General features: G+C 41.9%; 1 protein-coding gene across 6 annotated transcripts in view; it reads left to right on the top strand.

The window, feature by feature from the left end:
- LOC105477965 (signal recognition particle subunit SRP54) overlaps nt 1–24,390 on the top strand; it is a 98,663-nt gene that overhangs the window by 35,379 nt on the left and 38,894 nt on the right. For 3 of the 6 annotated variants that reach the window (XM_011734882.3, XM_011734880.3, XM_011734883.2), the window contains exons 13-16: nt 3–111; nt 4,259–4,429; nt 9,398–9,493; nt 10,372–10,874. In XM_011734882.3, coding sequence (XP_011733184.1) covers nt 3–111; nt 4,259–4,429; nt 9,398–9,493; nt 10,372–10,463 — 468 coding nt within the window. In that variant the 3' untranslated portion in view covers nt 10,464–10,874. The other 3 variants (XM_071100335.1, XM_011734878.3, XM_011734879.3) reach the window with 3 other exon arrangements.

The following is a 24,390-nucleotide window of genomic DNA, read 5'->3' as shown; positions in this document are numbered from 1 at the left end:
AGGGGATGATCCCTGGTTTTGGAACAGATTTTATGAGCAAAGGAAATGAACAGGAGTCAATGGCAAGGCTAAAGAAATTAATGACAATAATGGATAGTATGAATGATCAAGGTAAGATGGCAGATTATTTTCCTCAGGGGACAATATTCTGAATATCAGTAAGATGAGAGTTTCACTGTGTTCTTGTGGACAAGATGGGGAGAAATTTTGACTGAAAGATTATTTTTAGGTAGATTTGTAATAGCTTGAAAGCTCTTACTCAAAGGGTTATGATCATTGGATTGCCTTCATCAGTGAGAGAAATGTCTACTACAATACTTCTCCAAATGAGATACAAGGAAAGAACACTAGTTCTTCATGATGTTGATAGAGATAACTTAAAAGGAGAACTCTGTAGTCAAATTTGGTGGAATGCTAGTTTTTAAAGAGTTAAATTTGGCCGGGTGAGGTGGCTCACGCCTGTAATCCTAGTACTTTGGCAGGCCAAGGTGGGAGGATTACTTGAGGCCAGGAGTTTAAGACCAGCCTGGCCAACATAGCAAGACCCTGCTTCTATGAAAAAAAAAAAATTTACTAAAAGTCTCTTCATAGCTTTAATATTGCTGACATACATTGGGAAACTAAGAAATGGATAGCTTAAGCAATGCTTAGAAAATTCTTTCAGTCTGAAACATAAGGTTTCAGTTTTCTCAGTATACTGCTGTGTTCCCCTGACCCTATAAAGGCATACCTCAGAGATATTGTGGGTTTGGTTCTAGACCACTGCAGTAAAGGAAATATCATGCAGTAAAGTGAGTCATACAGATTTTTTTGGTTTTCCAGTGTATATAAAAGTTATGTTTACACATACATATACTGTAGTCTATTAAGTGTGCAAGAGCATTGTGTCTAAAAAACAATGTATATACCTTAATTTAAAAATAGTTTATTGTTGGCTGGGTGCAGTGGCTTACGATGCCTGTGATCCCAGTACTTTGGGAGGCTGAGGCAGGTGGATCACCTGAGGTCAGGAGTTTGATACCAGCCTGGCTAACATGGTAAAACCCCGTTTCTACTAAAAATACAAAAAAATTAGCCAGATGTGGTGGCACATGCCTGTAATCCCAGCTACTTGGGAGGCTGAGGCAGGAGAATCGCTTGAACCTGGGGGCAGAGGGTTGCAGTGAGCCGAGATCGTGCCACTGCACTCCAGCCTGGGTGACAGAGACTCTGTCTCAAAAGAAAAAATAAAAAGTTTATTGCTAAAAATGCTAATGATCATCTAAGCCTTCAGTGCATTCTAATCTTTGCTGATGGAGGATCTTAGCTTGATGTTGATGACTGCAAACTGATTACAGTGATAGTTGCCAAAGGTCAAGGTGGCTGTGGCAGTTTCTTAAAACACAAGAATGAAATTTGCCCGATTGATTGACTCTTCTTTTCACAAAAGATTTCTCTGTAGTATTCAATGCTGTTCGATAGCATTTTACCCACAGTAGAACTTCTTCCAAAGTTGGAGTCAGTTCTGTCAAACCCTGCTGCTGCTGCTTTATCAACTAAGTTTACGTAATATTCTAACAATTTGAACAAATTTTCATATCTGTGCTTTATCTACTATCTAATTTGTTGTTATTTTTTGTAGTCTCTTTTTCCTGAGCTCCAGGTTTTCATAGTAACCCAAATAAGATTGTCCTTTTCTTTTAAGGTTGTCTTTTTCCTCATCATCTTTAACACTGCAAAAATGTTTGCACGTAGAATTCACAATTGTGGCATATCTGAAGTATCCATTCTGTGCCAGGCACTGTCCTGATCACTTTAAATATGTTAATTCATTTTATCATTATAACAACTCCTATAGCATATTCAGTTATTATCTGCCTTTTTCAAATTAGGAAACTGGCACAGGGAAGTTGAGTAATTTGCCCAGTATAGAACCTTTCCTGACTTCCTTCCTTCTTTGAATGAAGGCCCCTTCCTCTGTTTGCTTAACTCTGTCATATTGCTTGCCACGATGTGCTGCTATTAGTTTTTCTTTCATTTGATTTGAGCTGTTGGAAGGAATATTACATATATTTCATAAATCTTTTATAAGGAAGATGTGGCTTAAAAGCTGCATTTATCAAATGGATTTGGAGGTTTTGATTGTGACTTTATTTTGAGATACTGTATCTTCGTTAGTATTGCATTGATAATTAGACTTCAACTGGATTTCAGTTCACTTCTGGACAACATACTTAGAGGGTATAGACAAATTAGAAGATATAGGAAATCAGGATGATCAATGGGGTTCTAAACCATGTTAGAAGAGTCAAGAGTTGGATATTTGTCATCCAGTGAAAATTCACAGGAGACATAATGGCCTATGCATTTGAAAGCTGGCCAGGTGTGGTGGCTCTCACTTGTAATCCCAGCATTTTGGGAGGATCACTTGAGGTCAGGAGTTCGAGACCAGCCTGGGCAACATGGTGAAACCCTGTCTTTACTAAAACTACAAAAAAAATTAGCTGGCTGTGGTGGCGTGTGACTATAGACCCAGCTACTCAGGAGCCTGAGGTGGGAGAATGCCTTGAACGCTGGAGTTGGTGGTTGCAATGAGCCAAGCTTCCACCACTGCACTGTGGCCTGAGTGACAGAGCAACACTCCGTCTCAAAAAAAAAGATTTTGAAAGCGTTATTTTTTATGTGTGGCAAGGAGACATATACATGAATGGGAATGGAAGTGCCAGGTAAACGGATTTCAATTTAATATGTGTAAAGAAAAGATTTTTCCCTAAGTATAACAGAATGGCATAGACAGCTTTACATTAGATAGCAGGTCATCTTCTCCTGGGGATATTAAGACCAAGGCTAGATAACCATTTATTTGGGGGATATTGCAGAAGGAATGCAGACATAATGGACATTTTGACTAAAGTCCATTCCATTCCTGAGATTGCATGCAACTGAAGAAATGCACCTCATATTCTAAGAGTCATCAAACAACTGTGGGAATTAATTCACTCTTTTTTTTTTTTTTTTTTGAGATGGGGTCTCGCTTTGCCGCCCAGGCTGCAGGCTGGAGTGCAGTGGCCGGATCTCAGCTCACTGCAAGCTCCGCCTCCTGGGTTTACACCATTCTCCTGCCTCAGCCTCCCGAGTAGCTGGGACTACAGGCGCCCACCACCTCGCCCAGCTAGTTTTTCTTTTTGTATTTTTTAGTAGAGATGGGGTTTCACCGTGTTAGGATGGTCTCGATCTCCTGACCTCGTAATCCGCCCGTTTTGGCCTCCCAAAGTGCTGGGATTACAGGCTTGAGCCACCGCACCCGGCCATTAATTCACTCTTAAAGCTACTCAGAGAATTAAAATACTAGTAGTAGTAATTACTTGATTATAGGAAATAATTTTTCTGTTGATTATGGATAGAATCTTCCTCCTTCTGCTTGCTTATATAGTCTGCATTTGTGAATTCATGATTAATATTTACAATAGAGCTAAGGTGAGCATTTGTGTTCATTTTTTAAGTATACCATATACCTCTGGTGTTTGGAGGGCCTGGAGAGGGTAGACATATGAAGTATGGAAGTGGTGGACATGGGGTCTCAAAACATTCTATTAATAGTTTACTTAAACTGTAGGGAAAGTACATGTGCGTTTTATTGTTTTTATAGCAAAAGTACACGTTTGTTTTACTGTTTTTATAGCTTATGAATACTATAAATGTTCTTTTGAATATATTCCGTATTTTCTTTTTTTTTTTTTTTTTTTTTTGAGATGGAGTCTTGCTCTGTCGCTCAGGCTGGAGTGCAATGGCACAATCTTGGCTCACTGAAACCTCTGCCTCCCAGGTTCAAGCACTTCTTCTGCCTCAGCCGCCCGAGTGGCTGGGACTACAGGCGCATGCCACCATGCCCAGCTAATTTTTGTGTTATTAGTAAAGACGGGTTTCACCATATTGGCCAGGCTGATGTCGAACTCCTGGCCTCATGAGCCGCCCGCCTTGGCCTCACAAAGTGCTGGGATTACAGGCGTGAGCTACCATGCCCGGCCTCCGTGTTTAAGTTTTAAAACTCAAAAGCAAACATAGCAAATGATAACATTTGTTAAATCGGGGTGGTAGTTTGACTATGTATTATATCTGTTTTTCCGTAAGTAAGATATTTTGTAATATAAAAAGAAAAATGAGATAGTTATCACTTTAAAAACGTATCTGCTAAGCTCTTATGTATTGCCCATTTGCACATAACTGCTTTGATGGTAAATGATAATTGTGTGTGAGAGTAATTGACTCTTGTCTACAGAACTAGATAGTACGGATGGTGCCAAAGTTTTTAGTAAACAACCCGGAAGAATCCAAAGAGTAGCAAGAGGATCAGGTGTATCAACAAGAGATGTTCAAGAACTTTTGACACAATATACCAAGTTTGCACAGATGGTGAAAAAGATGGGAGGTATCAAAGGACTTTTCAAAGGTAAGAAAAATAAGCTTATTATTAACAGACTGAAAAGAAAGGAAGTTGAGTACAAAGTTAAGAGTACTGCCAGTATTGGAAAATTCACAGCTGAATTTCATGTTATTTTCAAGTACTTCGAGGATTTATGTGACCCATGATTTATCTGTTTTCATATTCAAGGTAATAAACATTAATATTAAAAAAAACTTTACATCTCTGTAGTGTGGGTAAATGAAAAAAATAATAATGCTTTTCTTTTTGTGAACATATTGTATTAAATTTAGATAATATAAGGAAAAAAAAACAACACATTACCTTTACTCCCCAGAGAATCCAATGGATCCTACTGCAAATAACAGTTGTTATAACTAAGTTTTCTTCTGATACATCATTAACTATTTTTCCATGTTGTCAAATATTCTTCAAAATATAATTCTTGCCCGGGCGCGATGGCTCATACCTGTCATCCTAGCACTTTGGGAGGCTGAGGCGGGCAGATCACTTGAGGTCAGGAGTTCAAGACCAGTCTGGCTAGCATGGTGAAACCCTGTCTCTACTTAAAATACAAAAAATAGCCGGGCATCATGGGGCATACCTGTAATCTCAGCTACTCGGGAGGCTGAGGCAGGAGAATCACTTGAACCCAGGAGGCGGAGGTTGCAGTGAGCCGAGATTATACCACTGTACTCCAGCCTAAGCAACAGAGTGAGACTCTATCCCCCAAAAACACACACACACACTTCTTAACTGCTGAGTAATACTCTTCTAGTTATGCATGTATCTTTGTCTAATGTAATGCCACTTTTTTGGACAGTAAGGCTGATTCATTCACTTCTATATCAGATTAGTTTTTGTGCAGTTCCGTGAGACCAGGGATTTTGTCTGTTTTGATCGGAAACATAGTAGATGCTAAATAAATTTTGTAGTAGTATTTCCATTATATTTATTTGTTTGTTTATATTATTTTGAGAGAGTCTCTCTCTGTCACCCAGACTGGAGTGCAGTGGCGTGATCTCAGCTCACTGTAGCCTCTGCTTCCCAGGCTCAAACGATTCTCCTGTCTCAGCCTCCTAGTAACTGGGATTACAGGCACGCACCACTACTGCCTGGCTAATTTTTGTATTTTTAGTAGAGACGGGGTTTCACTATGTTGGCCAGGCTGGTCTTGAACTCCTGACCTCAAATGATGTGCCCGCCTTGGCCTCCCAAAGTGCTGGGATTACAGGCTTGAGCCACAACATCCAGCCTCATTTCCATTGTAATGGTTGAATGTTTTCTCAGTATGTGTGTTTAGATTATTTAGTTTAACATTTCTTTGTACATTTACTGGTTTGAATTTCCTCTGTGAATCGCCTCTTCATGTTCCCTGTCCAGTTCTTCCATTTTTCCCAATTTTATCTTTGTAATAACTCCTTAAAATCTTTGGTTTATGTCTTCGAATATTTTCCCCCAGTTTTTAATTTACCTTTTATTTTTATTTATATTTTATAACGAATAGTAGTTGCCCTTTTTCATGTAGCCAGCCTGTCTTTTCTTTTTATTTCTTTTATGCTCATAAACAGCTTCCCCATGTTTATTTTTTCCTTTTTTTTTTTTTTTAAACAGAGGTTATCAAGTTAACCTTCTCCATGTTGATACCACAGTTGTCACCATTTTCTTCTTTTTTTTTTTTTTTTGAGACAGAGTCGCTCTGTCGCCCAGGCTGGAGTGCACTGGCGTGATCTTGGCTCACTGCAATCTCTGCCTCCTGGGTTCAAGCAATTCTCCTGCCTCAGTCTCCCGAATAGCTGGGATTTCAGGCACGTGCCACCATGCCCAGCTGATTTTTGTATTTTTAGTAGAGACAGGGTTTCACCATGTTGGCCAGGCTTGTCTCAAACTCCTGACCTCAAATGATTCACCCGCCTTAGCTTCCCAAAGTGTGCTGAGATTACAGGCGTGAGCTACCACGTCTGGCTTCTACTTGTTTTTGGTTTTATTTTGTGTTTGACTTTTTATCTCAATGGAATTTATTTTGCTGTGTATTGTGTATCGTAAAAAGATAAGTTTTTCCAAAGACTATCAACTCTTCCAGTCCTCTTTTTAATTTTTTTCTATAATGTAAACAACTAATTCAGAGTCTGTGAAAATTTGCCTTGAAACCCATTAAAATGAATTTATTATTTCCAAAAATACTGATTAGACAAGCTCCAAAGATGAACAATACCACTGAATAGCTTCTAAAAGCATGAGTATTACCTTTTATCTTTGAAGCTTTCCTTATTTTCCTTGTGATATCCTATTTGCTCTTTTGTGATAAGGAAGAAAAATTAGACAAACATGTTGAAAACTGGTTATAAATTCCTGCCATCCCATGCTATTTCAGATAGTGATTAATAAACACATTACATCACTGTAATGTCTTTCCCATGTAGTCCTGACTAGTCTTGATAGGACAGATTCACCATCTAGATCTTACCTATGTACTGATTCTTCAATAAAAGAATAACCCCAGGATGAAGTTGGCAGTGGATATACACACAGCTGTGTCACACCAAACTTGAAATACTTTTTAGAAGTTTTAAGTGCTGATAAACAAACTCTTAGGATAAATCACTAATGAGCATGGAATTCCCAGCTTCTTCAGTTTTATTCATCATAAGTGGTTTTCACAGATTTTATCATAAAAACGTATCTTCTCTTTCATTCATAGTTTATAATTCACATGATTTATTCACATTAACCAGCTGTGATTGGAGAATCAAGAGGAGCTTTGAGTCCCATTTTTTATAAATGCTTCTGAGAAGTACCATAGTTAATGCCCCTTTCAAATAAATAATTTTGGATGGGTGTGGTGGCTTACACCTGTAATCCCAGCACTTTGAGAGGCCGAGGCAGGAGGATCCCATGATCCCAGGAGGGCAAGGCTGCAGTGAGCCATGATTAGGGCACTGCATTCCAGCCTGGGCGACAGAGCAAGAGCCTGTTTTAAAAAAAAAAAAACACAAAAAAAAGTTGTTGAAGCAATTCTATGCATTGTTGTAGTGAAGATCTCTTGCCTTCCTTTCTTTTATGAGTACAGCTGTTGTCTAAAAGATGTTTTTACCTATTCTGGCTCAGAGTGCATTTATTTTTTGTTGTTTTTTGTTTGTTTTGTTTTGAGACAGTCTCGCTTTGTCACCCAGGCTGGAGGCTGGAGTGCAATGGCATGCTCATGGCTCACTGCAGCCTTGACCTCCCAAGCTCAAGCTCTCCTCCAATCTGAGGCTCCCAAGTAGCTGAGACTATGGGCGCGTGCTGTCACACCCAGCTAATGCTTTTTTTTTTTTTTTTGTAGAGACAGTGTTTCGACATGTTGCCCAGGCTGGTCTTGAACTCCTGAGCTCAAGTAATCAGGCTCCCTTCGCCACCCAAAGTGCTGGGATTACAAATGTGACCCACCTCACCCAGGCTGCATCTCTTTCGTTGGCTGCCCTTTTTACTGTGGTGTTTTGACATAGTGTAGAAATTCCTTGACAAATGAAGTTGCATTATTTGTCTTTGTATTCTCTGAAGGTTTTCATTACTTAAAGAAAACTTCTGGCTAGGTGCCGTGGCTCACACCTGTAATCCCAGCACTTTGGGAGGCCGAGGCGGGCAGATCACGAGGTCAAGAGATCGAAACCCTCCTGGCCGAAGTGGTGAAACCCTGTCTGTACTAAAAATACAAAAATTAGCTGGGCATGGTGGCGCGTGCCTGTAGTCCCAGCTGCTCGGGAGACTGAGGCAGGAGAATGGTGTGAACCCGGGAGGCGGAGGTTGCAGTGACCGAGATCATGCCATTGCACTCCAGCCTGGGTGACAGAGCTAGACTCTGTGTCAAAAAAAACAAAAAAAAAAACAAAAAAAACTTCTTAGATACATGCACACCTTGACATTCTCTCAGACTCATACTTTACTTTCTACTCTTCTTTTTTTTTTTGAGACAGAGTCTTGCTCTGTCGCCCAGGCTGGAGTGCAGTGGCACAATCTTGATTCACTGCAACCTCCACCTCCTGGATTCAAGCAATTCTTCTGCCTCAGCCTCCCGAGCAGCTGGGACTACAGGCACATACCACCATGTCTGGCTATTTTTTTTTTGTATTTTTAGTGGAGACAGGGTTTCACCATGTTGGCCAGGCTGGTCTCAAACTCCTGACCTCAAGTGATCCGCCGGCCTCGGCCTCCCAGAGTGCTAGGATTATAGTTGTGAGCCACCATGCCTGGCCCAACAGACTCATACTTTCACATTCATCTACCAGCCATCTAGTCTCTTTGCTAATTAACCCGTGTCTATAAACTCAGCTTTTGTCCAGCATTCCCCTGTATCACTATTAAGCAGTCGTTATAGCTTACTATTAAAAACCACTGGCTGGCCAGGTGTGGTGGCTCATACCTGTAATCCCAGGACTCTGGGAGGCTGAGATGGGTAGGTCACGAGGTCAGGTGTTTGAGACCAGCCTGGCCAAGATGGTGAAACCCTGTCTCTCCTAAAAATACAAAAATTAGCCGAGTGTGGTGGTGGGTACCTGTAATCCCAGCTATTTGGGAGGCTGAGGCAGGAGAATCACTTGAACCTGGGATGCGGAGGTTGCGGTGAGCCAAGATTGCACTGCTGCACTCTAGCCTGGGTGACAGAGTGAGACTCCGTCTCAAAATAAATAAATAAAAAATAAAACACTGGGTACAGTTTTGCTAATAGTGGCTTATTCACAACAAATAAAGTATTAGCATAAATTGCAGCCTTAAGAAAGGCTTTTAAATGTCCTTTTATATAGAATTTTATATGTCCTTCTTCAAAAAATAGTATGTAATTGAGATAAAGATTAGAAAGGAATATGTAGAAATAGAAATAATTTTGTTAGAGTGATAGGATTATGTAATTTTTTCTTTGTATTTACTCACTTCATCAAACTTTCTATTATACCCTGATTATACTGATTATATTACCTCCTGTACTGACTCAAAATCTTTTTATTTTTTCCTCAGGTGGTGACATGTCTAAGAATGTGAGCCAGTCACAGATGGCAAAATTGAACCAACAAATGGCCAAAATGATGGATCCTAGAGTTCTACATCACATGGGTAAATACCAAGTTGTTAGCAGTTGCTAATGCAGTTTAATTTATAAGGGTTGAGTTTGAATGATACAAGCCTTTTGTTGTAATATTACGAAAATCTGTTCAAAAGGTGTGATTTCAGGGAAATGGTCATCTGAATCCTAAGTTGAATTAAATTGTAATAGGGCTTATTAGGTGAGGTCTTATTCACTCTTCTGCTGCCATCTCTGTGATGTTTGAGCAAGCTGTTTAATCATCTTTTGTTTGTTTGTTCTGGTGACTTTTTAGTCACATATCTGTTTTAGAACCTGGATATTTTTAATTATATGACTGAGGATTTTTAACTTCAGTTCTACTTTGACTGTATAACCTTTACAAAGCTCCTTAAACTTTCTGAACTGCACTTTCCCCTTTGGTAAAATCACAGATCATATCTCATCAAGAAATTGTGACAATTAAATGAGGTAATATATATGAAGACATTCAGTAAAATTCTGGGCATATAGTAGATGTTCAATAAATGAATTCTTTTATTTTTATAAGTCCTGTGGAATAATCCCCTATTGATTATTTTTTATGTAACTTAGAGTAAGACCCTTTTGGATTGATAAGAAAAAAATTTTTTGTTTAGATGTATTGACTGTGTGACAGGTAGTATCCTAAGATCTTTTTATGTATCACCTCATTTATTCCTCACAATAACTCCATAAGACAGGCTATTATTCATTCTCTTTTATTGATGAGGATAATATAAATTTTTAGGTGGTTCATTCTTTAAGGCTGATAACTAAATTGCAATCAGAATTCAGTATTTTTAGAAGTACTTATTAGGTAAAAGTAATAAATGTTTCCAGTTCTGCTTAGTTATCTGTTTTTAACTCTACTTCCCTACTTTTGCCCTAGGTGGTATGGCAGGACTTCAGTCAATGATGAGGCAGTTTCAACAGGGTGCTGCTGGCAACATGAAAGGCATGATGGGATTCAATAATATGTAAAGAAAATGCCTTAATATAAACTGACTCAGTTGAGTACCTAATTTGCTGAGACCTCAGAGTTTCCCTTCTTTTTGCAAATTGGGGGGAAAGTGTATTTTTCTTGCTTATCATGCACTCTTTCTTTTTCTTCTCGCCCCCTTTTCCCCCTCCTTTTCTTCTTTCTTCTTTCTTTCCTCCCTTTAATGTAAGGGGGAAATACATGGTTTTTGTGGAAATCATTGTATGTTTGCTTTAGATTTTCTTCTGTTTTCACCATCATAACACTTAAGTTAAATCATGATGTAAAATTTTAGTACTTAAAGGTTTTTAATCGTCTCGAAGGCCAAGCATCACATTTGTAAACAGTCCTGGTCAGTAGTTAAATAATGTTTCAATTAAAGTGCTGTAAAATAAACTTGAAAGTGGTTATAAGGGGTTGTTAACTTTCTTTATGGTTAAAAATTATCAGTTTATCACTCAGTTTAAAAACTCTGTGGAAAAGCCAATAGATAAATGTCATTTAAAACTATGCCTGGGGCCGAGCACGGTGGCTCACGCCTGTTATCCCTGCACTTTGTGAGGCCGGAGCAGGTGGATCACCTGAGGTGAGGAGTTCAAGACCAGCCTGGCCAACATGGAAACCCCATCTCTACTAAAAATACAAAAATTAGCTGGGCATAGTGATGCGTGCCTGTAGTCCCAGCTACTCAGGAGGCTGAGGCATGAGAGTCACTTGAACTTAGGAGGCGGGAGTTGCAGTGAGCTGAGGTCCCACCTCTGCACTCCAGCCTGGGTGACAGAGTGAGACTACATCTCAAAAGAAAACAAAAAAAAAAGAGAAATTAAGAGGCCAAGCATGGTGGCTCCTGCCCAGGCTGATCTGGAACTCCTGAGCTCAAGTGATCTACCTGCCTTGGTCTCCCAAAGTGCTGGGATTATAGGCCTGAGCCATTGCACCCAGCCAATCATTGATTTTTTTTCTTTTTTCTTTTTTGAGACAGAAAAGAAAAAAGAACTGTTGCCCAGGCTGGAGTGCAGTGACACGATATTGGTTCACTGCAACCTCTGCATCCCAGGTTCAAGTGATTCTCCTGCCTTAGCCTCCTGAGTAGCTGGGATTACAGGCATGTGACAACACAACTGGCTAATTTTTTTTTTTTTTGAGATAGAGTCTCCTTCTGTCACCGATGCTGAAGTGCAGTGGCATGATCTCTGTTCACTGCAACCTCCGCCTCCCAGGTTTGAGCAATTCTCCTGCCTCAGTCTCCCTAGTAGCTGGGAGTACAGGTGTGTACCACCATGCCCGGCTAATTTTTTGTATTTTTAGTAGAGATGGGGTTTCACCATGTTGGCTAGGCTGGTCTCGAACTCCTGACCTCAGGTGATCCACCCATCTCAGCCTCTCAAAGTTCTGGGATTACAGGCATGAGCCACTGCGCCTGGCCAATTGTTGTATTTTTAGTAGAGATGGGTTTCACCATGTTGGCCATGCTGGTCTTGAACGCATGGCCTCAAGTGATGTGCCCACCCTCTCCTCTCAAAGTGCTGGGATTACAGGTATGAGCCACCATGCTCGGCCTGTTTTCTGCATACCAAAAATACACTTGAAGAAGTTGATATATTTCGATGATAATAGCTAATGTATACATCTTCTAAAGGAAAAATAATTGCAAGTATTAGGTTGTCACTATTATATATTAAAAATAATGACCTGACAGGAGTTCGAGACCAGTCTGACCAACATGGCGAAACCCTGCCTCTATTGAAAATATAAAAATTTGCTAGGCGTTCCAGGTGGCTGAGGAGGCCTCACAATCATGGTGGAAGGCAAAAGGCACATCTTACATGGTGACAAGAGAGAATGAGAACCAAGCAAAAGGGGTTTCCCCTTAAAAAACTATCAGTTCTCATGAGACTCATTCACTACTATGAGAACACTATGGGGGAAACCACCTCCATGATTCATTTATGTACCACCAGGTCCACAGACCCCCTGGTGTCTCCCAAATATCATGTCCCCACATTTCAAAACCAATTATGCCTTCCCAACAGTCCCCCACAGTCTTAACTGCTTAACTTGCTTAACATTTCAGCATTAACTCAAAAGTCCACATCCAAAGTCTCATCTGAGACAAGGCAAGTCCCTTCCACCTTTGAGCCTGTAAAATCAAAAGCAAGTTAGTTACTTCCTAGATACTATGGGGGTACAGGCATTGGGTAAATACAGCCATTGCAAATGGGATAAATTGGCCAAAACAAAGGGGCTACAGGCCCCATGCAAGTCCGAAATCCAGTGGGGCAGTCAGATCTCAAAGCTCCAAAATGATCTTTGACTCCTTTGTCATACATCCATGTCACGCTGATGTAAGAGGTGGGCTCCCACAGCCTTGGGCAGCTGTGCCCCTGTGGCCTTGCAGGGAACAGCCCCCCTCCCGGCTGCTTTCACAGACTGGTGTTGTCTGTGGCTTTCTAGGTGCACAGTGCAAGCAGTTGGCGGATCTACCACTTTGGGGTCTGGAGGACGGTGGCCCTCTTCTCACAGCTCCACTAAGTAGTGCCCCAGTGGGGACTCTGTGTGGGAGCTCCAACCCCACATTTCCCTTCTGCACTGCCCTAGCAGAGGTTCTCTGTGAGGGCCCCGCTCCTGTAGCAATCTTCTGCCTGGACATCCAGGTGATTCCATATATCCTCTGAAATCTAGGTGCAGGTTCCCAAACCTCAGTTCTTGACTTCTGTGCACTCACAGGCTCAACACCACGTGGAAGCTGCCAAGGCTTGGTACTTGCACCCTCTGAAGCCATGGCCTCAGTTGTACCTTGGCACATTTTAGCCATGGCTAGAGTGGCTGGGACACGGCACCAAGTCCCAAGGCTGCACACAGCAGGGGACCCTGAGCCCAGCCCACAAAACCATTTTTTCCTCCTAGGCCTCTGGGCCTGTGATGGGAGGGGCTGCTGCAAAGTTCTCTGACATGCTCTAGAGACATTTTCCCCACTGTCTTGGTAATTAACATTTGCCCCCCCCCCCACCCTATTTTTTTTTTGAGACAGAGTTTCATTCTTCTTGCCCAGGCTGGAGTGCAATGGCACAGTCTTGGCTTACCGCAACCTCTGCCTCCTGGGTTCAAGTGATTCTCCTACCTGAGCCTCCTGAGTAGCTGGGATTCCAGGTACATGCCACCACACCTGGCTAATTTTGTAATTTTAGTAGAGACAGAGTTTCTCCACGTTGGTCAGGCTGGTCTCAAACTCCCAACCTCAGGTGATCTGCCCACCGCAGCCTCCCAAAGTGCTGGGATTACAGGCATGAGCCACCACACCTGGCAGCTCCTCATTACTTATGCAAATTTCTGCAGCCAGCTTGAATTTCTCCTCAGAAAATGGGTTTTTCTTTTCTATCACATAGGCTGCAAATTTCTAAATTTTTATTCTGTTTCCCTTTTAAAATGGAATACTTTTAACAGCACCCAAGTCACCTCTTGAATGGTTTGCTGCTTAGAAATTTCATCCGCCAGAGGCTGGGCACAGTGGCTTACGCCTGTAATCCCAGCACTTTGGGAGGCTGAGGCTAGCAGATCATGAGATCAAGAGATCGAGACTATCCTGGCCAACATGGTGAAACCCCGTCTCTACTAAAAATACAAAAATTAGCTGGGCATGGTGGCATGCGCCTGTAGTCCCAGCCATTTGGGAGGCTGAGGCAGGAGAATTGCTTGAACCCAGGAGGTGGAGGTTGCAGTGAGCCAAGATCATGTCACTGCACTCCAGCTTGGGTAACACAGTAAGACTCCATCTCAAAAAAAAAAAAAAATTTCTTCCACCAGATACCCTAAGTCATCTCCCTCAAGTTCAAAGTTCCACAAATCTCCAGGGCAGAGGCGAAATACTGCCAGTCTTTTTGCTAAAGATAGCAAGGGTCACCTTTACTCCAGTTCCCAAAAAATGCCTCATCTCCATCTGAGACCACCTCAGCCTGGATTTCATTGTCTATGTCATTTATCAGCATTTTGGTCAAAGCCATTTAACAAATCTCTAGGAAGTTCCAAACACTCCTACATTTTCCTGTCTCATGCTGAGCCCTCCAGACTGTTCCAAGCTCTGCTTATTACCCAGTTCCAAAGTTGCTTAAACATTTTTGGGTATCTTTATAGCAGTACTCCACTCTACCAGTACCAGCTTACTGTATTAGTCTGTTTTCATGCTGCTGATAAAGACATACCCAAGACTGGGTAATTTATAATGAAAAAGGTTTAATTGACTCAGTTCCATGTGGTTGGGGAGGCCTCACAATTATGGTGGAAGGCGAAAGGCACATCTTACATGGCAGTAAACAGGAGATAGTAAGAACCAAGCAAAAGGGATTTCTCCTTATAAAACCAAGGTAATAAGTCTCATGAGACTTATTTGCTACCATGAGAACAGTATGGGGTAAACTGCCCCCATGATTCAATTACTTCCCACCAGGTCCCTCCCACAACACGTGGGAATTATGGGAGCTACAATTCAAGATGAGATTTGAGTGGGGACACAGCCAAACCAAATACCAAAATTAAATCCTTTAATAATTTGAACAAGGGGCCGGACATGGTGGCTTGCACCTGTAATCCCAGCACTTTGGGAGGCCGAGGCAGGTGGATCACGAGGTCAGGAGATCGAGACCATCCTGGCTAACACGATGAAACCCTGTCTCTACTAAGAATACAAAAAATTAGCTGGGCGTGGTGGCGGGTGCCTGTAGTCCCAGCTACTCGGGAGGCTGAGGCAGGAGAATGGCGGGAACCTGGGAGGCAGTGAGCCAAGATCGTGCCACTGCACTCGAGTCTGGGTGACAGAGCGAGACTCCATCTCAAAAGAAAATAAAAATAATAATTTGAACAAATTTCCATTTGTTTTTCACTATTGTTAAAATTGACTCCATTGTTTTTTGATATACTCCCAACTTAGACCACTAGCTAGCTGTAATACTGTACAACATTGAATTCTTCCTGAATTTTACTATAATGTTAAATTTATGTAACCATAAAACTAGGTATAGCTTCCTTAAGCTTACAGTATTCATATAATTATAAGACAACAACGAATTGAGAAATTAAATATCAACAAACTACAAAATGAAGAAAGGGGAAATGAATGACTTTTTATTAATTTTTTTTTTTGAGACAGGGTCTTTGTCACCCAGGCTGCAGTGCAGTGGTGCAGTCATGGCTCACTGCAATCTTGACCTGGGCTTAGGCAATCCTCCCACCTCAGTCTACTGAGTAGTTGGGACTATCAGAGTGTGCCACAACACTCAGCTAATTTTTTATTTTATTTCATTTATTTTTGAGATGGAGTTTTACTCTGTCACACAGGCTGCAGTGCAGAGGCACAATGTCAGTTCATTGCAACCTCCATCTCATGTGTTCAAGTAATTCTCCTGCCTCAGCCTCCCAAGTAGCTAGGACGACAGGCATGTGCCACCACACCCAGCTAATTTTTGTATTTTTAGTAGACATGGGTGACTCACGCCTGTAATCCTAGCACTTTGGGAGGCTGAAGCGGGCATATCACCTGAGGTCAGGAGTTCAAGGCCAGCCTGGCCAACATGGTGAAAGCCCGTCTCTACTAAAAATACAAAAATTAGCTGGGTGTGGAGCCATGTGCCTGTAGTCCCAGCCACTTGGGAGGCTGAGGCAGGAGAATTGCTTGAACTTGGGAGGTGGAGGTTGCAGTGAGCCAAGACTGTGCCACCTGTGCCACTGCACTCCAGCCTGGGCAACAGAGTCACTCTGTCTCAAAAAAAAAAAAAGATGGGTTTTCACCATGTTGGCCAGGCTGGTCTCAAATTCCTGACCTCAAGTAATCCACCTGCCTCGGCCTCCCAGCATGCTGGGATTACAGGTGTAACCCACTGTGCCCGGCCAATTTTTAATTTTTTTTGAGATGGAGTCTTGCTCTGTCACCCAGGCTGGAGTGCAGTGGTGTGATCTGGACTCACTGCAAGCTCCACCTCCCGGGTTCACGCCATTCTCCTGCCTCAGCCTCCCAAGTAGCTGGGACTACAAGCATGCGCCACCACACCCAGCTAATTTTTTTTGTATTTTTAGTAGAGACGGGGTTTCACTGTGTTAGCCAGGATGGTCTCGATCTCCTGACCTCATGATCAGCCGGCCTTGGCCTCCCAAAGTGCTGGGATTACAGGCGTGAGCCACCGCGCCCAGCCCTGAATTTTTTAATTTTTTGTGGAGACGAGGTCTCACTGTGTTACCCAGGCTGGTCTTGAACTCTCAGGCTCAAGTTATCCTCCTGCCTTGGCCTCCCAGAAGTGCTGGCATTACAGGCATAAGCCACGCTGCCCTGACAGAAATTAACGATTTAAATGTGATAGATGTCAGTGCTCTGAAACTATCATATTTAATGGTATATAAGATACAAAGGTATATATATGCCCAATGCATCACAATTTTCTGGAGAAATTTTTTGGAAAAAATTAAATTCTTTTTATCATGCAATAACTGTGTTATATAAACCATTATTTTGTTCAAGTAAATACAATATGTTACAATGTGAGAGTAAGTCCCAAGTTCTTTTTTTTTTTTTTTTTTTTTTTTTTTTGAGACGGAGTCTCGCTCTGCCGCCCAGGCTGGAGTGCAGTGGCCGGATCTCAGCTCACTGCAAGCTCCGCCTCCCGGGTTCACGCCATTCTCCTGCCTCAGCCTCCCGAGTAGCTGGGACTACAGGCGCCGCCACCTCGCCCGGCTAGTTTTTTGTATTTTTTAAAGTAGAGACGGGGTTTCACGGTGTCAGCAAGGATGGTCTCGATCTCCTGACCTCGTGATCCGCCCGTCTCGGCCTCCCAAAGTGCTGGGATTACAGGCTTGAGCCACCGCGCCCGGCCCAGTAAGTCCCAAGTTCTAATATGCAGTAATAATGTACTGTTATTAGTAATGTGAAACATAGTATCACATAACTAAAAAGAAATATAATGTTATATATGAATAATGATAGGTGGCAACAAAACCAGGAAATTTGTTGGCGCTAAAGCCCCATAATATGCATATTAATGTAACAGTAAAATTAATATATTAGTATTTTAGTGAATTTAGAAAATATAAACAGCAAACCATAATATAAAATAAATTTGAATTACTTTATTTTACAGGTAGCTCTGGTACGTATACACATACAAGCAAATATTTCAGTAAAAAGATCGAACAAAGTATTGAAAATTAAAATGTGAAGGAATTTCAACTTGATACTTATGTAGAGTAAAATATTTTACTATTTGAATACAGAGAGCAGCCAGAGAATTTGAGTGAGGTCTAATAAAAACAACAATGTCAGTGAGAATCATGGTTAAATAACAATATAATTACTGATCTTCCTCAAGACTTAGGAATAGTTATTGACAAATGAATAGTTATTGGTAAAGCCAAGTAAATGATCATATCCAAAACCAGAAGGCCATCATCATAGCTAAAGTCTATATGATTTGATTTCCTTATCACTATCATTCTTTGGATTCACTGGATTAGTCATCATCCTCAAAATTCTGCCCCAAGTTCTAATTATCACGTTCCAAACATTTAGGGGTGACATGAAGCTTGAACCTAGTACATTCTTTGCTTTTGAGCCATGAGTTGTAGGAATGATGAGTTTACACCTCACATGCTGGGGATTAATTTAAACTTTACCTTTAAGTCAGCCTTTGGCTTATTTTTGTAGCTAATTTTGTAGTTAATGGATGCACTATGAAATCTTGCTATGATAGTTTTCCTCCACACTTTGCCACTAGGGGTAGATAGGTACTCAGTGTTCAGTAATTGCTCACCTAAGACCCTAAACCCTATTTCTCTTGTAGTGGCCTTTATCTATAATATGGGCATATTTAATACAATATAATTTTTGGAGTTTTTTTTTTTTTTTTTTTTGAGACAGAGTTGTGCTCTGTCGCCCAGGCTAGAGTGCAGTGGCACGATCTCGGCTCACTGCAAGCTCCGCCTCCCAGGTTCACACCATTCTCCTGCTCAGCCTCCCGAGTAGTTGGGACTACATGCACCCGCCACCACACCCGGCTAATTTTTTGTATTTTTGGTAAAGACGGGGTTTCACCATGTTAGCCAGGATGGTCTTGATATCCTGACCATGATCCGCCCGCTTCAACCTCCCAAAGTGCTGGGATTACAGACGTGAGCCACCGCGCCCGGCCAATTTTGGAGTCTTTTAAAGTAAAAATACGCCTTGTAAGCTGGTAACTATGGTATTATTTCCTTTTATTAATGCAGTGCTGACTGCCATACAGGTTCTTTTGAGTTTGATGCATATGCTACTTTTTGCAGTCCTTTCATTACGTTTTTCTCTCTTCATTTGAAGAGCATGTTATATCTTTTAGCTTCGCTTGACTTAAAAGGTTCTCCCATTAGCCTAACACAGTGCATTCTTGGTACCACTTGGATCATAAGTGGAAAAACAGCCAAGAAATTGCACAGTAATACTTGTTTGTAAGAGGAATGATTCAGTTGAATCTGACACTAAGAAACTCCCCTACCTGAGGTCGGAGATTCCTCTGACATTGCTGCATATAGGCTTTTCCTTTGCAGCCTGTGACGGTGGACTATTTTTCTTAAGCAAGATATGCTAAAGTTTTGTGAGCCTTTTTCCAGAGAGAGGTCTCATATCTGCATCAAGTGAGAACATATAATGTCTGCATATTTTCATATTTCAGGAATCATGTTTGCTTGTGTTTTATGCTTTTATATAGAAAGGGAAACTTGTACCTCAGTTACCCAAAAGAGGTAGGAATTGTTATTGGATATCATCATTGGCCCATGCTTTCTGACCCTGGGAAATCAATTAAGGGGTTCATAATCTCAATTCTGTCAGAACTGGTATAAGAAATAACTGCATGTTTCTTGGCATTCCACTTGGTAGGAAATAAGAGTGTGAAACTCTTCAGCAGATGTGTGTCCCTTGTTTTTTTGCAATTTCCTTCTTACTGTGTTAAAAAAAAAAAAAAGCACGATCTTGCTCTGAGAGGTGAAGCATTCTTAATTATATCTTTTAAGATCAATAATATAATCCTTTCAAGGATTATGTCTTTATTATAATAAAGATAATTTGTCTTTAACAGAATCAATAATATAATCCCTTAAAGGATTATATCTTTGCCAGGCACAGTGGCTCACACCTGTAATCTCAGCACTTTGGGTGGCCAAGGTGGCAGGATCACCAGGTCAGGAGTTCAAGACCAGCCTGGCCAACATAGTGAAACCCCATCTCTACTAAAAATACAAAAAACAGGCCGGGCGCTGTGGCTCATGCCTGTAATCCCAGAACTTTGGGAGGTCGCGGTGGGCAGATCACGAGGTCAGGAGATCAAGACCATCCTGGCTAACATAGTGAAACCCCATCTCTACTAAAATTACAAAAAAATTAGCTGGGCATGGTGGCGGGCACCTGTAGTCCCAGCTACTAGGGAGGCTGAGGCAGGAGAATGGTGTGAACCCAGGAGGCGGAGCTTGCAGTGAGCTGAGATCACGCCACTGCACTCCAGCCTGGGTGACAGACAGACTCCATCTCAAAACAAAACAAAAAACAAAAAACAAAAAATAAGCCAGGTGTGGTGGTGTGTGCCTGTAATCCCAATTACTTGGGAGGCTGAGGCAGGAGAATCCTGTGAACCTGGGAGGCAGGGTTGCAGTGAGCTGAGATCGCGCCATTGCATTCCAGCTCATGTGACAGTGCAAGACTCTGTCTAAAAAAGAAAAAAAAAAAGGATTATATCTTTATATTTGTTATAGATTCTTATCAGAAGACCCTTAGGGTTCTACAGATTTTAGATTAAGATGCATAGCTCTCCAACATTAAAATTACTGAGTCTAGGCAGAGTGTGCAAAGAAAGCTAGTATTTTATGCCTAATACCATATAGAAAATTCTAGGCTGGGCACGGTGGCTCACAGGCTGAGGCGGGTGGATCACTTGAGGTCAGGAGTTTGAGACCAGCCTGGCCAACATGGTGCAACCCCGTTTCTAGTAAAAATGCAAAAATTAGCAAGGTGTGGTGATGTGTGCCTGTAATCCCAGCTTCGGATCTGAGGTGGGAGAATCACTTGAGCCTAGGAGACTGAGGCTGCAGTGAACCAAGAGCACGCCACTGCACTCCAGCCTGGGTGACAGTGAGACTGTCTAAAAAAATATTTTGGTAGATATCATTGGTATATTCTCACCACACACACACAAACACAAAACCTGACCAAATTTTAATAAATAAAACAAAAAGCTTACATAACATCAAATCTAAAAATTCACGTGGTATTTTCATCTGCTTCTTACATATAGAGCTTTAAAGCTTACTAACAGACTTTTTTTTTTTTGAGACAGAGCCTTGCTCTGTCGCCCAGGCTGGAGTGCAGTGGCCAGATCTCAGCTCACTGCAAGCTCTGTCTCCCGGGTTTTACGCCATTCTCCTGCCTCAGCCTCCCTGAGTAGCTGGGACTACACGCGCCCGCCACCTCACCGGGCTAGTTTTTTGTATTTTTTAGTAGAGACGGGGTTTCACCGTGTTAACCAGGATGGTCTCGATCTCCTGACCTCGTGATCCGCCCGTCTCAGCCTCCCAAAGTGCTGGGATTACAAGCTTGAGCCACTGCGCCCAGCCACTAACAGACTTTAAAAAAAAAACATACTTGACTCATTTCCATCCAAATCTTTCCAAATAACATACTCACCTTTGGTGTAGAAATTTCTTGCCTTCCTAACACTTACTGGCCTTGTATTTTTTGACGTTTTCATTCTCAATGGGGTGGAATGGCTAAATGTGTAGGTGGTGGAATCATACTGCCTGGGTTTCAATCCTGGCTCTGCTGCTTACCAGCTGTGTCACTGGAGCAAGTTGCTTAACCTCTCTGAGACTTTGTTTCCTCATCTGTAACATGTTGGTAGTTACAGTAATGTCTCAGAATTGTTGTGAGGAATAAGAGTTAATACAAGGAAAGCAAAGTACCTGGCATATTGTGCTCCATAAGTGAAATCACTACCATGATTTTAATAACTTCTTTAGCCTCGGCAACATGGCGAAACCTCACCTCTACAAAAAATACAAAAATTAGCCAGCTGTGATGGTGCATGTCAGCTACTCAGGAGGCTGAGGTGGGAGGATCATCTGAGTCTGCAGTGAGCCGTAATTGTGCCACTGCACTCCAGCCTGGGTGATACAGTAAGGTCCTGTCTCAAAAAAAAAACAAACTTTTTCTTTATGCTTAGACTCAACCTAAAATGCATTTTTATTTTTATCACCTTTTTTTCTTGTGCATTATTTTTGATGAAAATATATTGTCCTGTTTGACGGATAACTTACAAAATATTCTCTATCAAAATATATATATGTGGCTATGTTAAAACCCTAAGAATGTCTTGATTATTTGATGAACATTCCTGGTTATCAAATTTTATTCAGATTTATTTTCCCAGCCTTAAGCAGAAATGGTTCAATCCAAATTTACCTTTTTAGCTCTATATGTATCATTAAATGATAAATTTAGACCACATTATGTTTTCAAGTAGATAAATTATAATACTTGAATTTATTTTTGTCATAGTGCTACAATACAATTTATGTTACAAAGTGAAAGAAGGAAAAACTTGGCACATTGCCTTGGTGCCTACTTTTAGTTGAGCTATAACAGTTTGGAAATAATGACAAAAATATAAATGCCCAAAATAAAACTATTAGAATTTCTATGCTTTTATGTTGCTTTGAGTTGTTGATTTGTAATAAACTGCTCTTCAATTGCATATTTGTGTTAAAAATAACTTTTTAGGAAATACTTCCAGTTCATGTTAGAATATCAGTTGTACTTTGAATTTTCAGTAAATGAAGAAATACATTTGTAAACTGTGAAAATATATTCTGCTTCGGCAATGAAAATTGTAATTTGAGGCCGGGCATGGTGGCTCACGCCTGTAATCCCAGCACTTGGGAGGCTGAGGTGGGTGGATCATGTGAGGTCGGAAGTTCGAGACTAGCCTGGCCAACATGGTGAAACCCCGGGTCTACTAACAATACAAAAATTAGCCAGGCGTGGTAGTGCACACCTGTAATCCCAGCTACTCGGGAGGCTGAGGCAGGAGAATTGCATGAACCCGGGAAGCGGATGTTGCGGTGCGCCAAGATTGCACCATTGCACTCCAGTGTGGACGAGACTCCGTTTCAAAAAAAAAGAAAAAGAAAATTGTAATTTGATATTTAATTGCCATTTTGGAAAATAAAATCATGCATTTATAAATATTCCCCAAATTTTTAGTAGTAAAGATGGTTGACTGCCCTGCTTGCCAGTAAGAAGGAAGAGATTTTGAATACATATAATGCAGAATTGTGTTGTTTATGAATGCCAATTCATGAAGTCTTAACAATTGGTTCTTTTTGTTTTCAATTTATGGCCGAATTTGGTTTTGCTGTTTTGGATTGTCTCAACTCCCTGCTAATGACACCATACAGTCAGATCATGCACTAACTTGTTTACTTCAGCAGCAACCTAACTTGATTTTGTTACCAGGATACAGAGCATTATGCATTTCCAACTAGTTTTTAAAGTGTAGATGGTTTTCAAATGATTGTTTTAAAAATTTTTGTTTTTGTTTTTAGGTTCTAGTTATACAAAGGATAGGAAGTGTACAAGAACATTAGGCAGAGGATAAGGAGACGAACTTTGGCACAGAAGAGAGAGCAATATTTAATATTTGGGCCTGCTGTTGCTATGATGAAAAACATTTATGAGGTCATATAACTAGGGAGCATTTCTGAATTAAGACTGGTATGAAAATGGAATTTAAAGTATCAAATGAAGGCTCCCATAGCCAAAATAATATATGTTTTGGTTTTGACCCCCACGTATGTGTGAAAATGGTCATGCTAAAACAACAATAAACCATGTACCTGCAGAACCTCAGACTTGTTTGATGTTGAAGTCGTGCAGTAATTGCATGATTTTTTACTTTGGTTGAACATTGAGAAAGACGGAAAAAATCTGGGATGCACACGACTTTAAGACACAGATAACACTCCTTACGTTTGTCAAGATGGAAGCTTACTACTGCCCTTTGCTCTCCTTCAGGTCTTTTCACTTAACATTTTCTACAGTTATACTTAAGTATTTCAGACAAGAATAAGCAAAAATCACGCCTGGGGCTCTTCTTTGAGGGTATTTTGGCTGGACTGTCACCCACGTTAGGAATGGAAAGTGCAGCACAAGCCGTACATTTTACATTTTCAGCAACCACATCCGATCACTAGCTTTTGAAGTACGACACAGCTGTCCTCATTTTACAAATAAAGAAACCGAGGTCCTGCCGGGGTGACTGCCCCGGACGCAGCTGCTGGGGGGCTGCGCCAAGGTCCAGACGCCAGGCTTCAGGTACACGTACCAGGAATGACGTCACAGGCGGTGCCAGGCGGGGACCCACGAGCTCGGGATGCGTGCTTGGCCGGAAGCGACGCCTCGCAAAGCCCCGCCCCGCCCCGCGCGAGCCGGTAGTTGCGCCTCCCAGACTGCAGTCGGCCTGGTCTCGGGGTGCGAGGCCGGGCAGGCTAGGCGAGGCGCGGGCCGGCCACGCCCCTCAGGCCGGCCCCACCCCTCAAGGCCCGCTAGTACCTTTCCCAGAGACTTGGCTGGGCGCGGCGCGAGGCGGGCGCTGCGGTGAGTGCCAGTTCCCGACAGCCGGGCTCGGCCAGCGACTGGGCGGGGAGGCCGAGGATGGAAGTGGGCTTATCGGCCATTACCCTCTTTCTCGCCAGCGCCAGCAGCCCTGTGGTGGCAACGACGATGGACCAGGAGCCAGTGGGCCGTGTGGAACGAGAAGCCGTCGCACCTTCGGGAGTTGCGGCCGCCGCGGCTTTTGGGGAATCTGCGGGGCAGGTAGGTGGGGCCGCCGACGCTGGCGTCCAGGGAGCCGAGCTGCCTCCTTGCCTTCT

This window comes from Macaca nemestrina, chromosome 7 (genome assembly GCF_043159975.1).
Source record: "Macaca nemestrina isolate mMacNem1 chromosome 7, mMacNem.hap1, whole genome shotgun sequence".
Taxonomy (NCBI): Eukaryota; Metazoa; Chordata; class Mammalia; order Primates; family Cercopithecidae; genus Macaca; species Macaca nemestrina.
The sequence above is the reverse complement of the archived record's forward strand: the minus strand, read 5'-3'. Positions and strand labels throughout refer to the sequence as shown.